General features: G+C 33.0%; 2 protein-coding genes across 2 annotated transcripts; both read right to left on the bottom strand.

Annotated features, from left to right (window-relative positions):
* Positions 1-1637: 1637 nt before the first annotated feature.
* On the bottom strand, positions 1638-4282 carry LOC105764526 (vacuolar protein sorting-associated protein 29). Its single transcript, XM_012583129.2, has 4 exons — positions 4147-4282; positions 3705-3949; positions 2812-2949; positions 1638-2083 (listed from the first exon to the last, which is right to left on the bottom strand). The coding sequence occupies exons 2-4, from the start codon at positions 3834-3836 to the stop codon at positions 1784-1786; spliced, it is 570 nt and encodes a 189-aa protein (XP_012438583.1). The 5' UTR covers positions 3837-3949; positions 4147-4282; the 3' UTR covers positions 1638-1783.
* Positions 4283-6183: 1901 nt separating this feature from the next.
* Positions 6184-10437, bottom strand: LOC105764523 (probable serine/threonine-protein kinase PBL3). The gene is made up of 6 exons (XM_012583127.2): positions 10066-10437; positions 8795-9144; positions 8552-8687; positions 7542-7678; positions 7317-7440; positions 6184-6825 (listed from the first exon to the last, which is right to left on the bottom strand). The coding sequence occupies exons 1-6, from the start codon at positions 10127-10129 to the stop codon at positions 6371-6373; spliced, it is 1266 nt and encodes a 421-aa protein (XP_012438581.1). The 5' UTR covers positions 10130-10437; the 3' UTR covers positions 6184-6370.
* Between the last annotated feature and the right edge of the window lie 5623 nt (positions 10438-16060).

Here is a 16060-nt window from a genome sequence, read left to right as displayed (position 1 = left end):
ATATATTTAAAAGAAATACACATAACAACTTTTAAAATTACTTATGTAAATAAAAAAATCAACCTACCAATTATTCACCACTTATATAATTCCATTTTACTTTTTAAAACATAATTTTGATTTTAACATTAAAATTACCTTTATATAAATTGATGTTACAATTTTATAATCGAAATGATGTTTCAATTTTATTAAAATTTACAAGTATTTGTAATTTTTTTATAAAAATACTAACTAAAATATAAATATTTTTAATGATATTGAGTATTTGTCTTATTATCATATCAATAATATCTTTTAAAAAATGAAAGTACTCAAAAATTATAAAAATTCAGAAAATTAGTATGAAGTTTGCATGGATTATCATGCGAAATTTGGAAATGTAGGTGACAGAAAAACTATTTTTCAAAAACAAAAGAAGATATGAGAAAATAAAAGGCATTGGGAGCATATTTCCTGATGATTTCATTGCCATTGCCAACAGCTCAAGGGGTCACATGCAAAGTTTCTTTAAAAAGTATTTTTATTATTTAAATTGAATTCGGAGTTTAGATTAGATGAATTATTCAATCCTCGAATAAATTTAACCACCATCTTATCACAATAATAATGATATCAATCGAATTAATTTTTAATCGATTTTATTTTATAATTTAATTATCATTTGCTATATTAATTTATATTTTAAAGCTCTAAAACATTTAAATTATACTTATTTCATTAATATATAGAAGTGTTATGGATGTTTCTTATTGTTTTTAGTGGAATAATTATAAAACAAGAGTTGAATTTAGACTTGCTCATAGGTCGAGCCACTTTTCAAAGTCCGAAAATTCGTTAAAAAAATAGTTTGGACAATTTTTTTTTTTTTTGCTTAAGCCCGGCCTGAATATATTATGTTATAAAAATTAATTATTTTAATTATATATGTTAAATAATTATATATTTATATTAAATCACTAACCCAATAACAATTAAATTCATTACCCAAAACCTAAAAGAACTTACCCATCTAAATAATTCAACCCAAAATATAAAATTTTAAAATTATATTTAATACAATAAAATATTTATGGTAATTTTTTAATATAATAAAATATTTATTATATTTATAGTAGTGTTTTTAATATAAATACTTTTTAATGCATTCTTAATGTATTAGAAAAGTTTCATTTTAAGGTTTTTTTAGTATATTTAGTGTACTATATTTAAAAAAATTATTTTTAATAAAAATTAATCTAAAAAAATAAAATATGGACAAGCAGGTCAAACCTAGGTTTAATTTTTAAAATTGAACCAGACTTGAACAAAAAGTGAACCCATTTTTTTCGAACCAGACCAACTCAAATTTAAAATTTTGATCTAATTTAATCCATGAGCACCTCTAGTTGAATTCTAGTTTGTCACCTAGAATAATAACATAAAAACTTACTCCAAAATAAATAGAAATAAAACATTTTATTAATATTTTAGTCATAAATATATATCACATATATCTAGTTTAAATTATATATGTCATATCAGTGCTGTCAAATTTCTATAAATATTTGATAAGAAAATAATTTTTGTTTTGTTTTAAACAACACAAATAAAATTTCTTTTGTATAAAAAATTAATTAATTATAATGAAACGAAAATTAGTAATAAAATCAAACATCAAAATAATTATTCCTCAACGGACAGATTTCAAATTACAAGTCTTGCTTCTAAACCAGATTAATTCATTGAATTCACAATTCGCTCAAATAGCTGAACAGAGCAAGATCCAACAACAAGAATTGGTTTAATGTGCAGAAGCAGTGGCTGTCTTCTTAAAATCAATTTTGTCGACCTTAACTTCACCATCGATGAGTTCATACACATATACCACAACACGCAAGCCATCGATGTCCATGAGCACAAAGCTCGGGTTAACATCGTAGGTGAAACTACTAAATGCACCAGTGGCCGAGCCTGGATTTATGACTACGCCACCCTCATGCTTGTATGCTTTGAACTGATGAGTGTGACCAGTTACAAGGATATCCACGTCCAATTGCCTTTGTACCATTGCTAGTGAATCCAAATCCCCCCATGGAATGACCTGTACAAAGTTCAAAAGCCAGGAACAATCAATGATTGCTAACTGGTGTCATAACCATAGGGGCATATATTTATGATAAATCGGGCTGCAACTAAAAGCTTGCTATCAAACAATTTGAAATACTTCCAAGAATGCAGCCCAGCTTAAAGCTTTTATGTCTCTGGAAATCTACCATCTAGCACCAGAGAAGTGTATTCAAAGCTAGTTAGGAGAAGCTCCCACATTTGAGTGACCATGAAGCACCGGGATTCCACATTTTCTCTTTTCTAACACAGTACTTAGAAGTCGGTTGGTTAAGCATGTAAACTACACATTATAGAACAAAGTTGAGACATGTCAATGACACGGTAAAATAGCTTCACACTATAAGTCCCATCAATCCCAAACATTATTCCTGCATCCAACATGAAATAGTATCAACAAAGGAACAATGAAAAGCTCTCCACAGTTTCGTCCCATTGCCAATCCATTGACCAAAACTGATTGCGTGTACAATATTGAGGTCCACGAAAGTAAAACTTAGCAATGCAAGATGTTTGTAAATGTAAAAAGCTTGGGACCCAAATATATTATCTATGGCCACTACACATACAGAAAATAAGGAACTAAATACATCACATGTTTCTGTAATGCAAAACAAAAACCTTAATTAGGACGTCATTTGATAGCAATTATTTTTACACTCAGATTGAGGGTAATTGAAAGTAAACAAACAGGATGGTAGAAACCTGATGCCCATGGCATATCCCAAGCTTGAATTGACCAATTGTCAGTGTTTTGTTCTCTGGATAATGGGAATCTTCATCATATTCACCTCGAGTAATATGCAGATCAGGACACAGAGTCTTGAAGTAATCATGAACTTCCTGGTCATAAAATCCATGTAAAAGAATAACTTTACTTGCAGTCTAAGGCACTTGTGAGAAAGGAAATACAAGGGAAACATTATAACCAATCTACAATACTACAAAGCAAACATATTGTTGCTTTTGAAAATTTGAGACATCCTGAAAGCAGGTAAAGTACAAGTCAACCCTCATACAAAAGGGAAAAGTGAAGCCAAATCAATTAGAAAAAAAAGATACAAAAATACAACAGAGTTTATGAAATTATTTCTGGTAGACTTGAAGAAATCACACAAAATGTCGATGATGCATATAGACTATCATTTTCAATTACAACGACCATGTAGCATAACAAGTTTCGAGCCACATATTCAAGATGCCTTTGCTGTTCAGTAACTAGACAAGGCCACTAGCGTCTGGTGTTACTAATAAAAGGTTCATTACATATCTATAAAAGATAGAACTACGGCTAAACATATAAACAACAATCTGCATAAAAGCACAAAAGCACAATTGATGGTACACATCGGAAAATTATAGTAGTTAATCTAAATGTATCACCACCCCTAACTCAGCCCTCAACATAGACATCATTTGTTAGGACTGGAAACAACATAAATATGTTCTTTCTAGAAACTTGTCTTCTGTAACACCCCAATATAGCATAAAAAACATTAGAAAATCTTTTCAAAAAAAGTATCAATACCATAATTAGATAGAACCAAAAGAAATACTTAATCTCATAAACATAAAAAAGAGAGAGTGAAGTTGATTACTTTGATACAGAGATTGCCAGTGCAAATGATGTGCTGAATCTTGCCAGGAACAAGCATGGACTTGAACTTTGGAGGCAGATCAGGTGCCCTGTGAGGAATATGAAGGTCTCCTATTGCTAAAACTAACACCATACTTCTATCAGCAAGAAGTCAATAACGTCAATAGCTTTCCTTAATTCTACACAAAGAAAGGGGGGGGGGGGGAAGTCCCTTTTCTCTCTCAATACTCAATCATCTTCGAGAATCTGCATAAACCCAGATCATTTATCAGCAATTTCTTGATAAAAACAAGACTACCCATATCCAAAAATTAGAATTTTGGACATGGGAATTATCAGCTTTTAAACCCAGAAATAGTCCAACATATTACAAATATCAATTTAACAAACAGGAGAAAAGTGGAAGATCATAAAGAAATTCTAAAGGAAGGATCGTTATTTACCCATAAAATGAAAGAAGAAGAGACCATTAGCGCCAACTTTTAAGTCAATAAACAAATCCAGACTGATTCCTCCAACTCCGTCGCCATTAAAACTAAAACCTGGAAATATCTTTCCATTAATTTATTTTATTTTTACTTTGTAGCACAATTTTGAATTGGTTAAAATATACTCTAAGTCCCTATACGCTTTATACATTTTGAATTTAGTTCCTCTTACTTTTATTTTTCGAAATTTAATCCTTTTATTTTTCAGATTTAAAATTCAATTTTCGATAGAATTCTTCTATTAATTCAGTGACATTTTGAAATAAAATAATACTATAATGATCTTGAATTTAACAAAAAATTTTAACGGTGTTAAAAATAAGACTTACATTTTATCAAGAAATTGAAGGAACTAAATTCAATAAGGTAGCATTCAGGAACTAGAATTTCAAATTTTAGATTTGGATTTCGAAAATTGTGTAAATTAAATAGTAAACTATTTAAAACAAAACATTCAGATCCTAGAATTTGTTTGATGCCTATTTAGTGATGATTTTAAATTTCTTAAAATATTTTTGGATTTGACAAGTTCATGTTTTTATATTTCTTTAATATATATTAGGTAAACTACACCTAAGATCACTAAAGTATTAGTAAATTTATGTTTTGGTCATTCAACTTCAAAAGTTACAAAATATCACTGAACTATTCAAAAGCTTTCATTTAAGTCATTGAACTATTCGATAGGTTTTATTGAAGTCACTGGTTGTTAAGTTTTTTCTTTTAAAGAAAAAGTCCGGCTAGTGAGATTCAAGCGACAACTTGACGATCGGTACAATGGATCAGTACCCATCGAGTAAAAAAACATAACTTAGATCTAAGCTGATCTGACGATCAGTGTGGGAGACCAAATAAGAAAGTTATTTGGATTTTGGTTTGCAGATTCTTGACTTTCGAAGCCGTTTCATGAAAAAAAATAAACAGTAGAAAAGAAGAGTAATGAGAGCATTTGATTGATGCAAGCAATGCAAACAAAGAAAGCAATACATCAACGATTTTAACAGTGACTTAAATAAAGCTTTCAATCAATTCAGTGACTTTTTGAAGTTAAATGACCAAAACATAAACATACTAATAATTTAGTGACCTTAAGTGTGATTTACCCTATATGTTATATTGAATATCAACTAATTTGTCTCTTATACGTAATTCATTCATATTATTTTCATGTTTTCAAAAGAGAATAATATAAAAGTAAAATGTAGGAAGGATAGCAAAATTTAGAGTGAATTTTAATCAATTAAACTGCTGCTCTTATCTTGCACTTATGAATTAATAACAATTTTTTGGAAGAATATAATGAACAATAGTTTAATTCATAAATTACTGTAATTAACTAGTTTTCTTGTATTTTAGAATTTACTAATTTAGAATGTTTGCATTGTAATTGTATTGTTTAGATAAATAATTATTGAAATTTTATAAGTTAAAAATTAATTATAACGATAATTATACTCAAAATAATTATTATAAAAATTATAAATGGTTTTAATAGTATAAAATCTAAAAAGCATATTAAAATTAAATAAAATTATATTTTGAAAATTAAGTTTTTCTCTATTTATAGTAAATAATTTTGAAAAAGAAAATTGATTACTCAAATCCTCCAAAAATTCTTACAAACTTTAATAAGAATGAAACTCATTTTTCCAGGAATTATCACTAAAATTAATTTAATTAAAATAAAAATCAAAGTAGGCTATGCTACAGAAAGAACATTTCATCATCAAAATCAAAAGTGAGATACATAGTTTCCCCAGAAAAGTGTGGACAAGAAAGTAGGCTATATTACATACGACAAATAAATTCTATTTGTTGAGCATATTATTCAATCATCCAAATGTATTGCCCTGAAGAGATCACAAATGTTGATTCATGATGGAAGGGAAGGAGGTTGATTCAAGCCCTAAGCCTCTGCGCATTGAAATTCATATTCACACCACAGATAAATGATGGGTTCCATTACAGTGTTTCATAAATACAATGATAGAATTCATAGAATGGAAGGTTATGATTAATATGCATCATAGAGATGAAGGTTGCTATTACAGTGACCACAAACTCTAAACAAAAGGTGTGCTATGCAAAACTGCAAAAAAAAAATACTACACGCTCAAAAAATTGCTTTCTAAGCAACCAAAAAGATATAAATACATCTAGAAAATTTACAGATGGAATCTCAATGTACCCGCGGGGATTGTCTGTGAGATGGTAATGGAGATGCTCTGGGTGTTAGATGCATAGGTGATCGATGGTGCCGCATTGGGGATTTCCGAACAGGAAGTGGAACAGCATGCTGTTCTGCTTGACTGTGTTTGGATGCAGTTTTGGGGGCTTCTAGCTGCTCCAGTGCTGCCAAAACTTCTGACATTCGAGGCCTGAGTTTAGCTTCACTATTTAGGCACTGTAAAGCAAGGGTAGCTGCCGTAAAAGCACCTTTCTGGGGGTACTGGCCGCCCAACTTTGTGTCCATGATTCGGAATAATTTTCTTTTGTCACCCAAATATGGTTTTGCCCAGTCTACTAGACTCTGCTCCACGCCAACTTTTGTTTTATCAACAGCACGCCGTCCAGACAGTAGTTCAAGCAAAACAACTCCAAAGCTGTACACATCGCTCTTAGCCGTCAATCGACCTGTTCAACAATGGAAGCTTTCATTATATGTAACTTCCGACAACATATGAAAGATAGAACCCAGGAAATAGTTGCTTTGCCCAAGTATCCTACGTTTGGACCAAAGGCATTGCATATAAAAGACAAAACAGGCGATATATTGCACCTTCATTTTAGATGCTTTCATGGCAACTATCTGGTTCATTTTTCCCCTCTAATAAAGATGAAATATAGAAACCCAGAGGTGTAAGAACGAAACAGGACAGAAAATTATCAGAATTAGTTGCAGATAAAGAAACATGAGTTTTTCAGTTCAACCAGACAATTTTCCTTGTCAGTAACTTAAAGCGTTCTTTCTTAACAAACAATGTAAAGTAGGTACCTTCTTGGTTTATTAAAAGAACTAATTTTCTTCGGCAACAGTTATCTCTGATAGCTAACTAAGATAACAAAGAATATATCGGCAGGCTTCATATACAAGTATTAATATGGGATTTCACTAAAACTCATACCTGTGGCGACATATTCAGGTGCTGCATAGCCTTGAGTTCCCATAACCTGAGTCGATACATGAGTTCTATCGCCAGTAGGCCCTGCCTTGGCCAATCCGAAATCAGAAAGTTTTGCATTGAATTCCTACATCCGATGGATTATTATCATCAAAAACTTGGTAGTACATACAATTTAGATATAATATTGAAAGGCACAAAATTATTCTTTTTCTTTACTCAGCATACCGCATCTAGTAGAATATTAGAAGCTTTGAAATCACGATATATGACTTGGGATTTCAAATCATGAAGGAAAGAGAGCCCTCTAGCGGCACCGATGGCGACCTTAAGCCTCACTGCCCAAGAGAGTGGCTGCGGCCCTCCTGTTTAGCAAGACATAGCATCAAAGGTTAAAAAATACTTAATAGTTCCAAAAAAATGTGGATACCCATTGTTTGGTAGTTTAAGACACAATAGTGCATAGGAAGCAGCCTTTTACAGGCTCGTGATAGTCATGTGGCTTTGTCTGTTGGGTATAATGCATGCTGTCAAAACCTTGTGAAAAATCCCAGACAAACATGAAGGAAATAATACACATATAATTAAAGTCAAAGCGAAATAAGCCAATCAACTCCACTTTGTGTCATTAAGGAAAGCCCACCTCGCCTAGGACCTCTAGTTTTATTGACTTTTCTTGCTTATGATCTATTTAAGCCTACATGGATGCATATTTAGAACAAAAACAATTATATTCTAGCCTATGGAAAAGTAGTTCCAACTTCCAAGCTTTTCCATTGCTAAAGAACTAGAAAGATGGTCCTCAACATGACATTCATAACTTAAAAAGTAGTATAACTTAAAATGGTAAAAATGGACAATTAGTATTAGAAAAGAAAATTCATCCGACATGTTCACAAAGACATGGGCGACAAGGAAGGATGCTAACCCTGTGTTTTATCACCACAGAAAAGGAGGAAAGAAAATTTGAGAATCTAATTATGACAACTTGAGCTGACCAATACATGTAACAGCAGCAGAGTACTTGCATTCTCCTTGAAACTAAAATATAAAAAAGTAAAAGTTTGGAATTCCCTTTGCAAGTTTCATAGCAACCTCTTGAGGGTAAGGGTTATTTCCAGAGCACAAGAACATATAATGCCATGGAATTGGATTCCAAAAGCCATTCTTATCAATTCAGGGACCTATTACTTTTAAAAAGATGATTCTCCAGAAAAATTCAAAGATGTGATACTTACTTCTAAAAAGATGGTTCTCCAAGCTTCCTTTAGGCATGAACTCGTAGACCAAAAGACGGTTCTCACCCTCTGAACAATATCCGATTAGCTTAACCAGATTTGGATGATGAAGTTGCCCGAGATAATCAACTTCAGTCTGAAATCAATTGACTATCACTAATAGGGCACAAACACAAACAAAAACAGGTAGAGGAAAAGCAGAAGCAATAACAAGATAAAAGAACTCGTAAAAATGAAACCTACCAGCCACTCTTTGTGGCCTTGAAATCCTTCGGGTTTAAGCTTCTTGACAGCAATAACCATTCCTGAGCCAGGCCTTGCAGCAGCTAATGTGTGTTCATCAATCCATCCTTTAAAGACATAACCAAAGCCACCTTCACCAAGAAGACTGTCGGGACGAAAGTTTCTGGTGGCATTCTTCAACTCATTGAACGAGAAAGGTTTCAAATTGGGGGATGCCAATATTTCTCCTTCAGTCCTTGGTGTTGGAAGACATCCATTACTACTACTTGTATCACTGAAAGATGGAAGAGTCAAGCTTGAAGGAGCTGAAGATCGACTGGTTTTGCTAGAAATTCTTGAGCCTCCTGATGCTGAAAAGCAAAACAAGTTCCTTAGGTCCAGTTGTTAAATAGATTACATAGCACAGTATCAAATGCAAGAGGAATTCAAACTTAAACTTATCTAACATCTATGGTCTTCCCATGAGGTTATGCATCCTGAAACCACCCAAATCAGTAGATTCTTTCATTCATTTAGCATTTAGTATGAGAAAATGCATTATTGTATTTCCATATATACCTTTCCCTTAATTCTTTGAAGCAAACTCCTTTTAAGTCTGACTTATAACAGATGATAAAACAACTAAGGGATTAAATATAAATCTGCTGATCCTCACTACTCGTGATGGCGAAGAAACAATTGTAGGATTAATCGAACAAATTTGTTTCAATTGAGGTTTGCAACAATCATTAGCTATAAAATCACAGATTATGCAAGGGTCATAGCACTCCAAGCAAGCACCACCATTTCCTATGCATACCATTTCGTACTGCCTTCAAAATATAAATTTGTAGATGTTTTCCCCCCAGAAGAATCTTGCGTAATCAAGTATATATGAACACACCGAACATTACAACAGAAGCCTGCAACTCGTGCCTAAACTTTTCTTCAAGTTCGCACACTGAAACTCGTTTTGATTGAAAAAGGGCACTATCCAAAATCAAATAATAGTTTCAAGTGAACAGGATCTATTCCCCCACAAAGCTCAAACTCAAGAAATTGAAGAAATATCAAGAACCAGGGTTATGAATATCAGAAAGTATAAAATGAATGTAATTTCTAGGTATACTCTTTCAGAAAGCTAAAAATAAACCTTACCAAACCCCCAAGAAGAAAGTCAAATCCGACATAAAAGTTTAAACCTTTATAGCTAAAAGACCATAACAAATGAAAAAAAAAAAGCAATAATCGACCAAAACAAAAAATACCCATGGAAAGAAAGAAATGATTACCAGAAGTTGGTTGGGGGCTTTGGGTAGAATCGACTCTAGTGGAAGAAAACAAGCAGTTGCCCATCAGAGAGAAACTAATGCTTTAACAAGAAAAAATAGTTTTCTCTTCTTTGTTCACTCTTCTTTTATAAGAGATAAAAGTTTTACAATTCAACAAGGCAGGTAATTTCTAAGATCCTAAACAGAAGAAAGGAAACTGGAAAACGGCTCTCTCTCGTATTTGGAAATTGTTTCTCTTACATGGACCTTTGGGTTGGGTTGGTTCGGCCGGTCAAGCTACGGAAGTTCAGGAACTAAATTCTTATAGAAGAAACTGAAGTTGGGTGGTCATTTTTCTCGTCTTTGGGGAGGTTTTTTTGGATGTGCCGAACGAAACACGACAAACGCGTGGGAAGTGTCGAGAGGGGCAAAGGGGACACTTGGCGTGGCGTTAGCTATGACGTAAGCACCCTCTCCCGAAAACAAAGGCAAATCAAACCATGCCAACTCTCACTAAGCTTGGTTTGGGTGGCAAGCAAAAGCATGACCTCCTTTTTCTCTACATGTGATATAAATCCACCTATCGTGTAATGTTGCGTCCACCAAATCACGTCTCTCTTGAATCTTATTTCTTCTCAATTATGAATGATCAAAGAATGATACTGTTAAAATTAAGTGATTCGAATTATTATTTAAATAAAATATATTGGTAAAATAAAATAAAAGTAAAATTTATGTAATACTTCTTTTATTTTATTTTAGAATAATGTTTCTTAAACCTTATTAAGCTCTATCTATTTCATATTGATTAGAATAAGGTGTTTCAATTTTACTACACTCCTATTAGAATATGGTTTTACAAGTCTATATATAGACATAGTCTACTCCTCTTGTAACAATTCAAATTCGACATAGTGAATCATCTTCTCCTCTTCCCGTAGTTTTTTTCTGAAAGGATTTTCACGTAAAATTTATGTGTTCTTTATTTTTCTCTCTCTTTTTCTTTATGATAAATTGTCATTACTGATATTCTATTTTCAAAAAATTGGTATCAGAGCTTTCGGGTTGTTCAGCTCAATCATGATAATGGCGTCTTTGAAGTATGAAATTTTGCTGTTGGATCGCAACACCAGATTCGTATTGTGGCAGATAAAGGTGCAGGCAATTCTTGCACAGATGGACTTAGAGGAAGCCCTGCTAGGGGTAGATAAGATGCCTTCAATATTGACGGAGGAAGAGAAGAAGCACAAAGATCGAAAGGCTTTAACACAGTTACATTTGCATTTGTCTAACGAAATTTTACAGGATGTGATGAAGGAGAAGACCGCCACTGGATTATGGAAAAGGTTGGAACAAATATGTATGTCGAAAACTCTAACTAGCAAGCTGCATATGAAGCAACGTCTTTATGCTCATCGTTTGGAGGAAAGTGCTTCTATTTACGAACGCTTAACAGTGTTTAAAGAAATTCTCTCAAACTTGGAGGCCATAGAGGTTTAGTATGATAAGGAAGATCTAGAGTTGATTCTACTTTGTTCGTTGCCCCCGTCTTATTCAACCTTTAGAGATACGATTTTATATAGCCGTGAGTCTCTCACAGTTGATGAGGTTTATGATTCTTTAACCTCGTATGATAAGATGAAGCATCTTATGGTTAAAATCGACTCTTAGGGAGAGGGTCTCATTGTTCGTGAAAGACAAGACCGAAATATTGATGATGATCGTAGAATGACACAAGAACAGAATACTCGCGGTAAATCTAAGGGTAGATCGAAGTCTTCAAACAGAGGTAAAACTTGTAACTTCTGCAAGAAGAAAGGGCACATTAAATCTTAGTGCTATAAGCTACAAAACAAGATCAAAAGGGAGGCTGCGAATCAAAATGGAAAATAATCAGAAAATTCTGGTAAAGCTGATGTTGTAAAAGACTACAGCGATGGTGAACTTTTAGTCGCTTCTGTCAACAATTCTAAAGTGAGCAAGGAGTGGATCCTTGATTTGGGTTGCACCTTCCACATGAGTCCCAATCGATATTGGTTTACAACTTACGAAACAGTGTCTGAAGGTGTTGTTTTGATGAGAAATAATACTTCATGTAGAATTGTAGGTGTTGGAACAATTAAAGTTAAGATGTTTGATGGAGTTGTCAGAACACTTAGTGACGCACGACATGTTCCAGAATTAAAGAGAAATTTAATTTCGTTGAGTACTCTTGATTTAAAAGGGTACAAATACACAGCTGAAAGTGGGGTTTTGAATATTTCCAATGATTCTCTCGTTGTGATGAAAAGGCAGAGAAAGACTGCCAAGTTATATGTTTTGTAGGGTTCTACTATTACTAGTAATGCAGTTGTCGCATCCTCTTCCTTATTAGATGATGATATTACTAAACTTTGGCATATACGCCTAGGGCACATGAGTGAGAATGACATGGAAGAATTGAGCAAAATAGGACTTCTTGATGGGTAAGGAATTTGCAAACTGAAGTTCTGTGAGCACTGCATTTTTGGGAAGCAAAAGAGAGTTTGATTCACCAGAGGAATCCATAACACGAAGAAAACGTTGGAGTATATTCATTCTGATCTGTGGGGGCCATTCAGAGTGCCTTCGAGAGGCGGAGCTAATTATATGCTAACTTTTATTGATGATTTTTTCAGAAAAGTGTGGGTATTTTTCCTGAAGTAGAAAAGCGATGTGTTTTTCGTATTTAAGTCTTGGAAAACTATGATTGAAAAATAGACGAGAAAACAATTAAAATACCTCTGTACAGACAATGGCTTAGAGTTCTGTTCTGATGAGTTTAATAAACTGTACAAGTCAAAAGGGATTGTGAGACACTTGACAGTTGGTCATACTCCACAGCAAAACGGTATTGCAAAATGAATGAACAGAACGATCATGGAGAAGGTTTGATGTATGTTGTCAAATGCCAACTTACCAAAGTCGTTTTAGGCTGAAACAACCTTTACTGCATTTTTTTTGATCAATCGATCTCCATCCGTTGCCATTGAGGAAAAAACTCCATAAGAGGTATGATCTGGTAATCCTGCTGACTATTTTAATTTAAAGATCTTTGGGTGTCTTGCGTATGCTCATGTTGATAATGGAAAATTGGAACCAAGATCCATTAAATGTGTTTTTCTTGGTTATAAAGCTGATGTAAAAGGGTATAAGTTATGGTGTCCTGAAAATAAAAAAGTTGTGATTAGCAGAGATGTTGTTTTTGATGAAACTGCTATGCTACCTAACTTATCTCTTAAAGACTCTTCCAATAAAGAAAATCAAAAGCAGGTGGAGCATTAGATTAATCCAGAATCTACAACAAAGACAACTCCTCAAGCCAGTACAAAAATTCAAAATAGAGTTACTTTTTCACCATAATACTCTATCGCCAAAAACAGAACTAGAACAAAAATTAAACCTCCAAAGAAGTATGACAAGGCTGATCTAGTTGCTTATGTTTTAAATGTGGCTGACTATATAGATACAAACTAAGAGTCATCTAATTATTTTGATGCAGTTAGTTGTGAAGACTTAGAAAAGTGGATGTTTGCTATGCAAGAAGAGATGAAATCATTCCACAAAAACAAAACATGGGATCTTGTGAAACTTCCTAAAGCTAAAAAGGTTGTTCGTTATAAATGGGTGTTTAAAAAGAAAGAAGGGACTCCAAGAGTTGAAGAACCTAGATATAAAGCAAGGCTTGTTGTAAAGGGTTACAGTCAAATTCCAAGAGTGGATTTCACAGATATGTTCTCCCCAGTTGTGAAGCATAAATCGATTCAATCTTTGCTTGGTATTGTGGCCATGCATGATTTGGAGCTTGAGCAGTTAGATGTGCATTTTTACATGGAGAACTTGATGATGATATTTACATACAACAACCAGAGTGTTTTACAGTCTCAGAAAAAAAAGACTATGTTTATTTGCAGAAAAGTCCCTTTACGGTTTGAGACAGTCACCAAGACAGTGGTACAAGAGATTTGATTCCTTTATGACTTCTCATGATTTCAAAAGAAGTAGCTTTGACAGTTGTGTTTACTTTAAGAAAAACAGTGGTGGTTCTTTTGTGTATCTACTCCTTTATGTTGATGACATGTTGATAGCAACGAAAGATAAATGAGAGATAAGAAAGGTCAACGCCCAACTAAGTGAAGAATTTGAGATGAAAGATTTGGGACCAGCAAAGAAAATATTTGGTATAGAGATTCTCAGAGATAGAAAAGAAAGTAAATTGTACCTAAGTCAGAAGGGGCACGTTTAGAAAGTTCTTTGCAGATTCAATATGTAAAATGCTAAGCTTGTTAGTACTCCTTTAGCAGTCCATTTCAAACTTTCATCGGCTTTGTCTCCACAATCAGATGATGAGATTGAGTACATGTCACATGTTCCATACTCTAGTGCAGTGGGATCTCTCATGTATGCTATGGTTTGTTCACGTCCAGATTTATCATATGCAGTCAGTGCAATTAGCAGATACATGACGAATCCGGGTAAAGAACATTGGAAAGCAGTTCAGTGGATTTTAAGATACTTACGAGGTATTACTAATGTTTGGAAGAACTAGAGATGGAGTCATTGAGTACATTGATGCTGATTTTGCTAGAGACCTTGATAGAAGATCTCTCACAGGTTATATCTTTACAATCGAAAGTTGTGCAATCAGTTGGAAAGCCACTTTGCAAAATACAGTTGCTTTGTCTACCACTGAAGCTGAGTACATGGCGATTACTGAGGCTTGTAAAGAAGTCATTTGGTTGAAAGGACTCTTTAGTGAACTCCATGAAAGCCTTCAAACCAGTACAGTATTTTGTGACAGTCAGAGTGTCATATTCCTTACAAAAGATCAAATGTTTCATGAGAGAATAAAACACGTTGATGTTCGATATAATTTTGTTCGTGATATTATTGCTCGTGGTGATATTGTTGTGAGCAAAATTAATACTCATGAAAATCCTATAGATATGATGACTAGGTCGCTTCCTATAACCAAGTTTGAGTATTTCTTAGATTTGTTTGGTGTTAATTGTTGAAGTTAAACCCTTAAGGGGTTTTATGGAAGAGGTGGAGAACTTGTTCATTCAGAGTTCGTGATGAATAACTTGTTCATTGAGAATTTGTGTCAAGGTGGAGATTGTTAGAATTAAGTGACCCGAATCCTTATTTAAATAAAATACATTGGTAAAATCCATATAGAACTACACTTCTTTTATTTTATTTTAGAATGAGGTTTTTTAAACATTATTAAGCTCCATCTATTTGATATTGATTAGAATAAGGTGTTTCAATCTTACTACACTCCTATTAGAATATAGTTTTACAAGCCTATAAATAGACATAGTATGCTCCTCTTATAACAATTCGAATTCGACATAGTGAATTATCTTCTCCTCTTCCCGTGGTTTTTTTCCCGAGAGGGTTTCCACGTAAAATCTGTATGTTATTTATTTTTATCTCTCTTTTTCTTTGTGATAAATTATCATTACCGATATTCTATTTTTAATGTATGTATTGTTAATTTTTAGAATTACACACAACAGTATATTAAATTGTTCTTTTTAATGTTATCTCATTTGTCTTTGACTTTCTTTTGCCTTATTAGAACAAAATTAGTTCTACTATGCATACTTATTTTACTAATAAAAGATGTACTCGCCATCCAAATTGAATTTTTAATTAAGAGTCAAAATCAATTTTTAAATTGGAGTGGAAGAGGAAGAGTCAATTGTCAAACATATAATTATTCATCCCCAACCAATACATTAGTTTTAATTTTTATGTTTGTGGATTGCTGCTGACTTCTACCTAAGATTTACAAAACTTTCCAACTTATTCATAATAACTTTTTATGTTTGTTTTATAAAAATAATTTCACAATGGAAAATAACTTTTTTAAAGTGTGAGTTATTCTTCGAAAAATAACTCGTTTATATGTAACTTGATTTTTATATAAAAATTAATTTGAGTAATAAAATAAAATTTTAATTTTAAAACTTTAAAATATTGATATCAAATA

This window comes from Gossypium raimondii, chromosome 12, assembly GCF_025698545.1.
Source record: "Gossypium raimondii isolate GPD5lz chromosome 12, ASM2569854v1, whole genome shotgun sequence".
Lineage (NCBI taxonomy): Eukaryota > Viridiplantae > Streptophyta > Magnoliopsida > Malvales > Malvaceae > Gossypium > Gossypium raimondii.
Note: the sequence above shows the minus strand (reverse complement) of the source record. Positions and strands in the feature narration are given on the sequence as shown.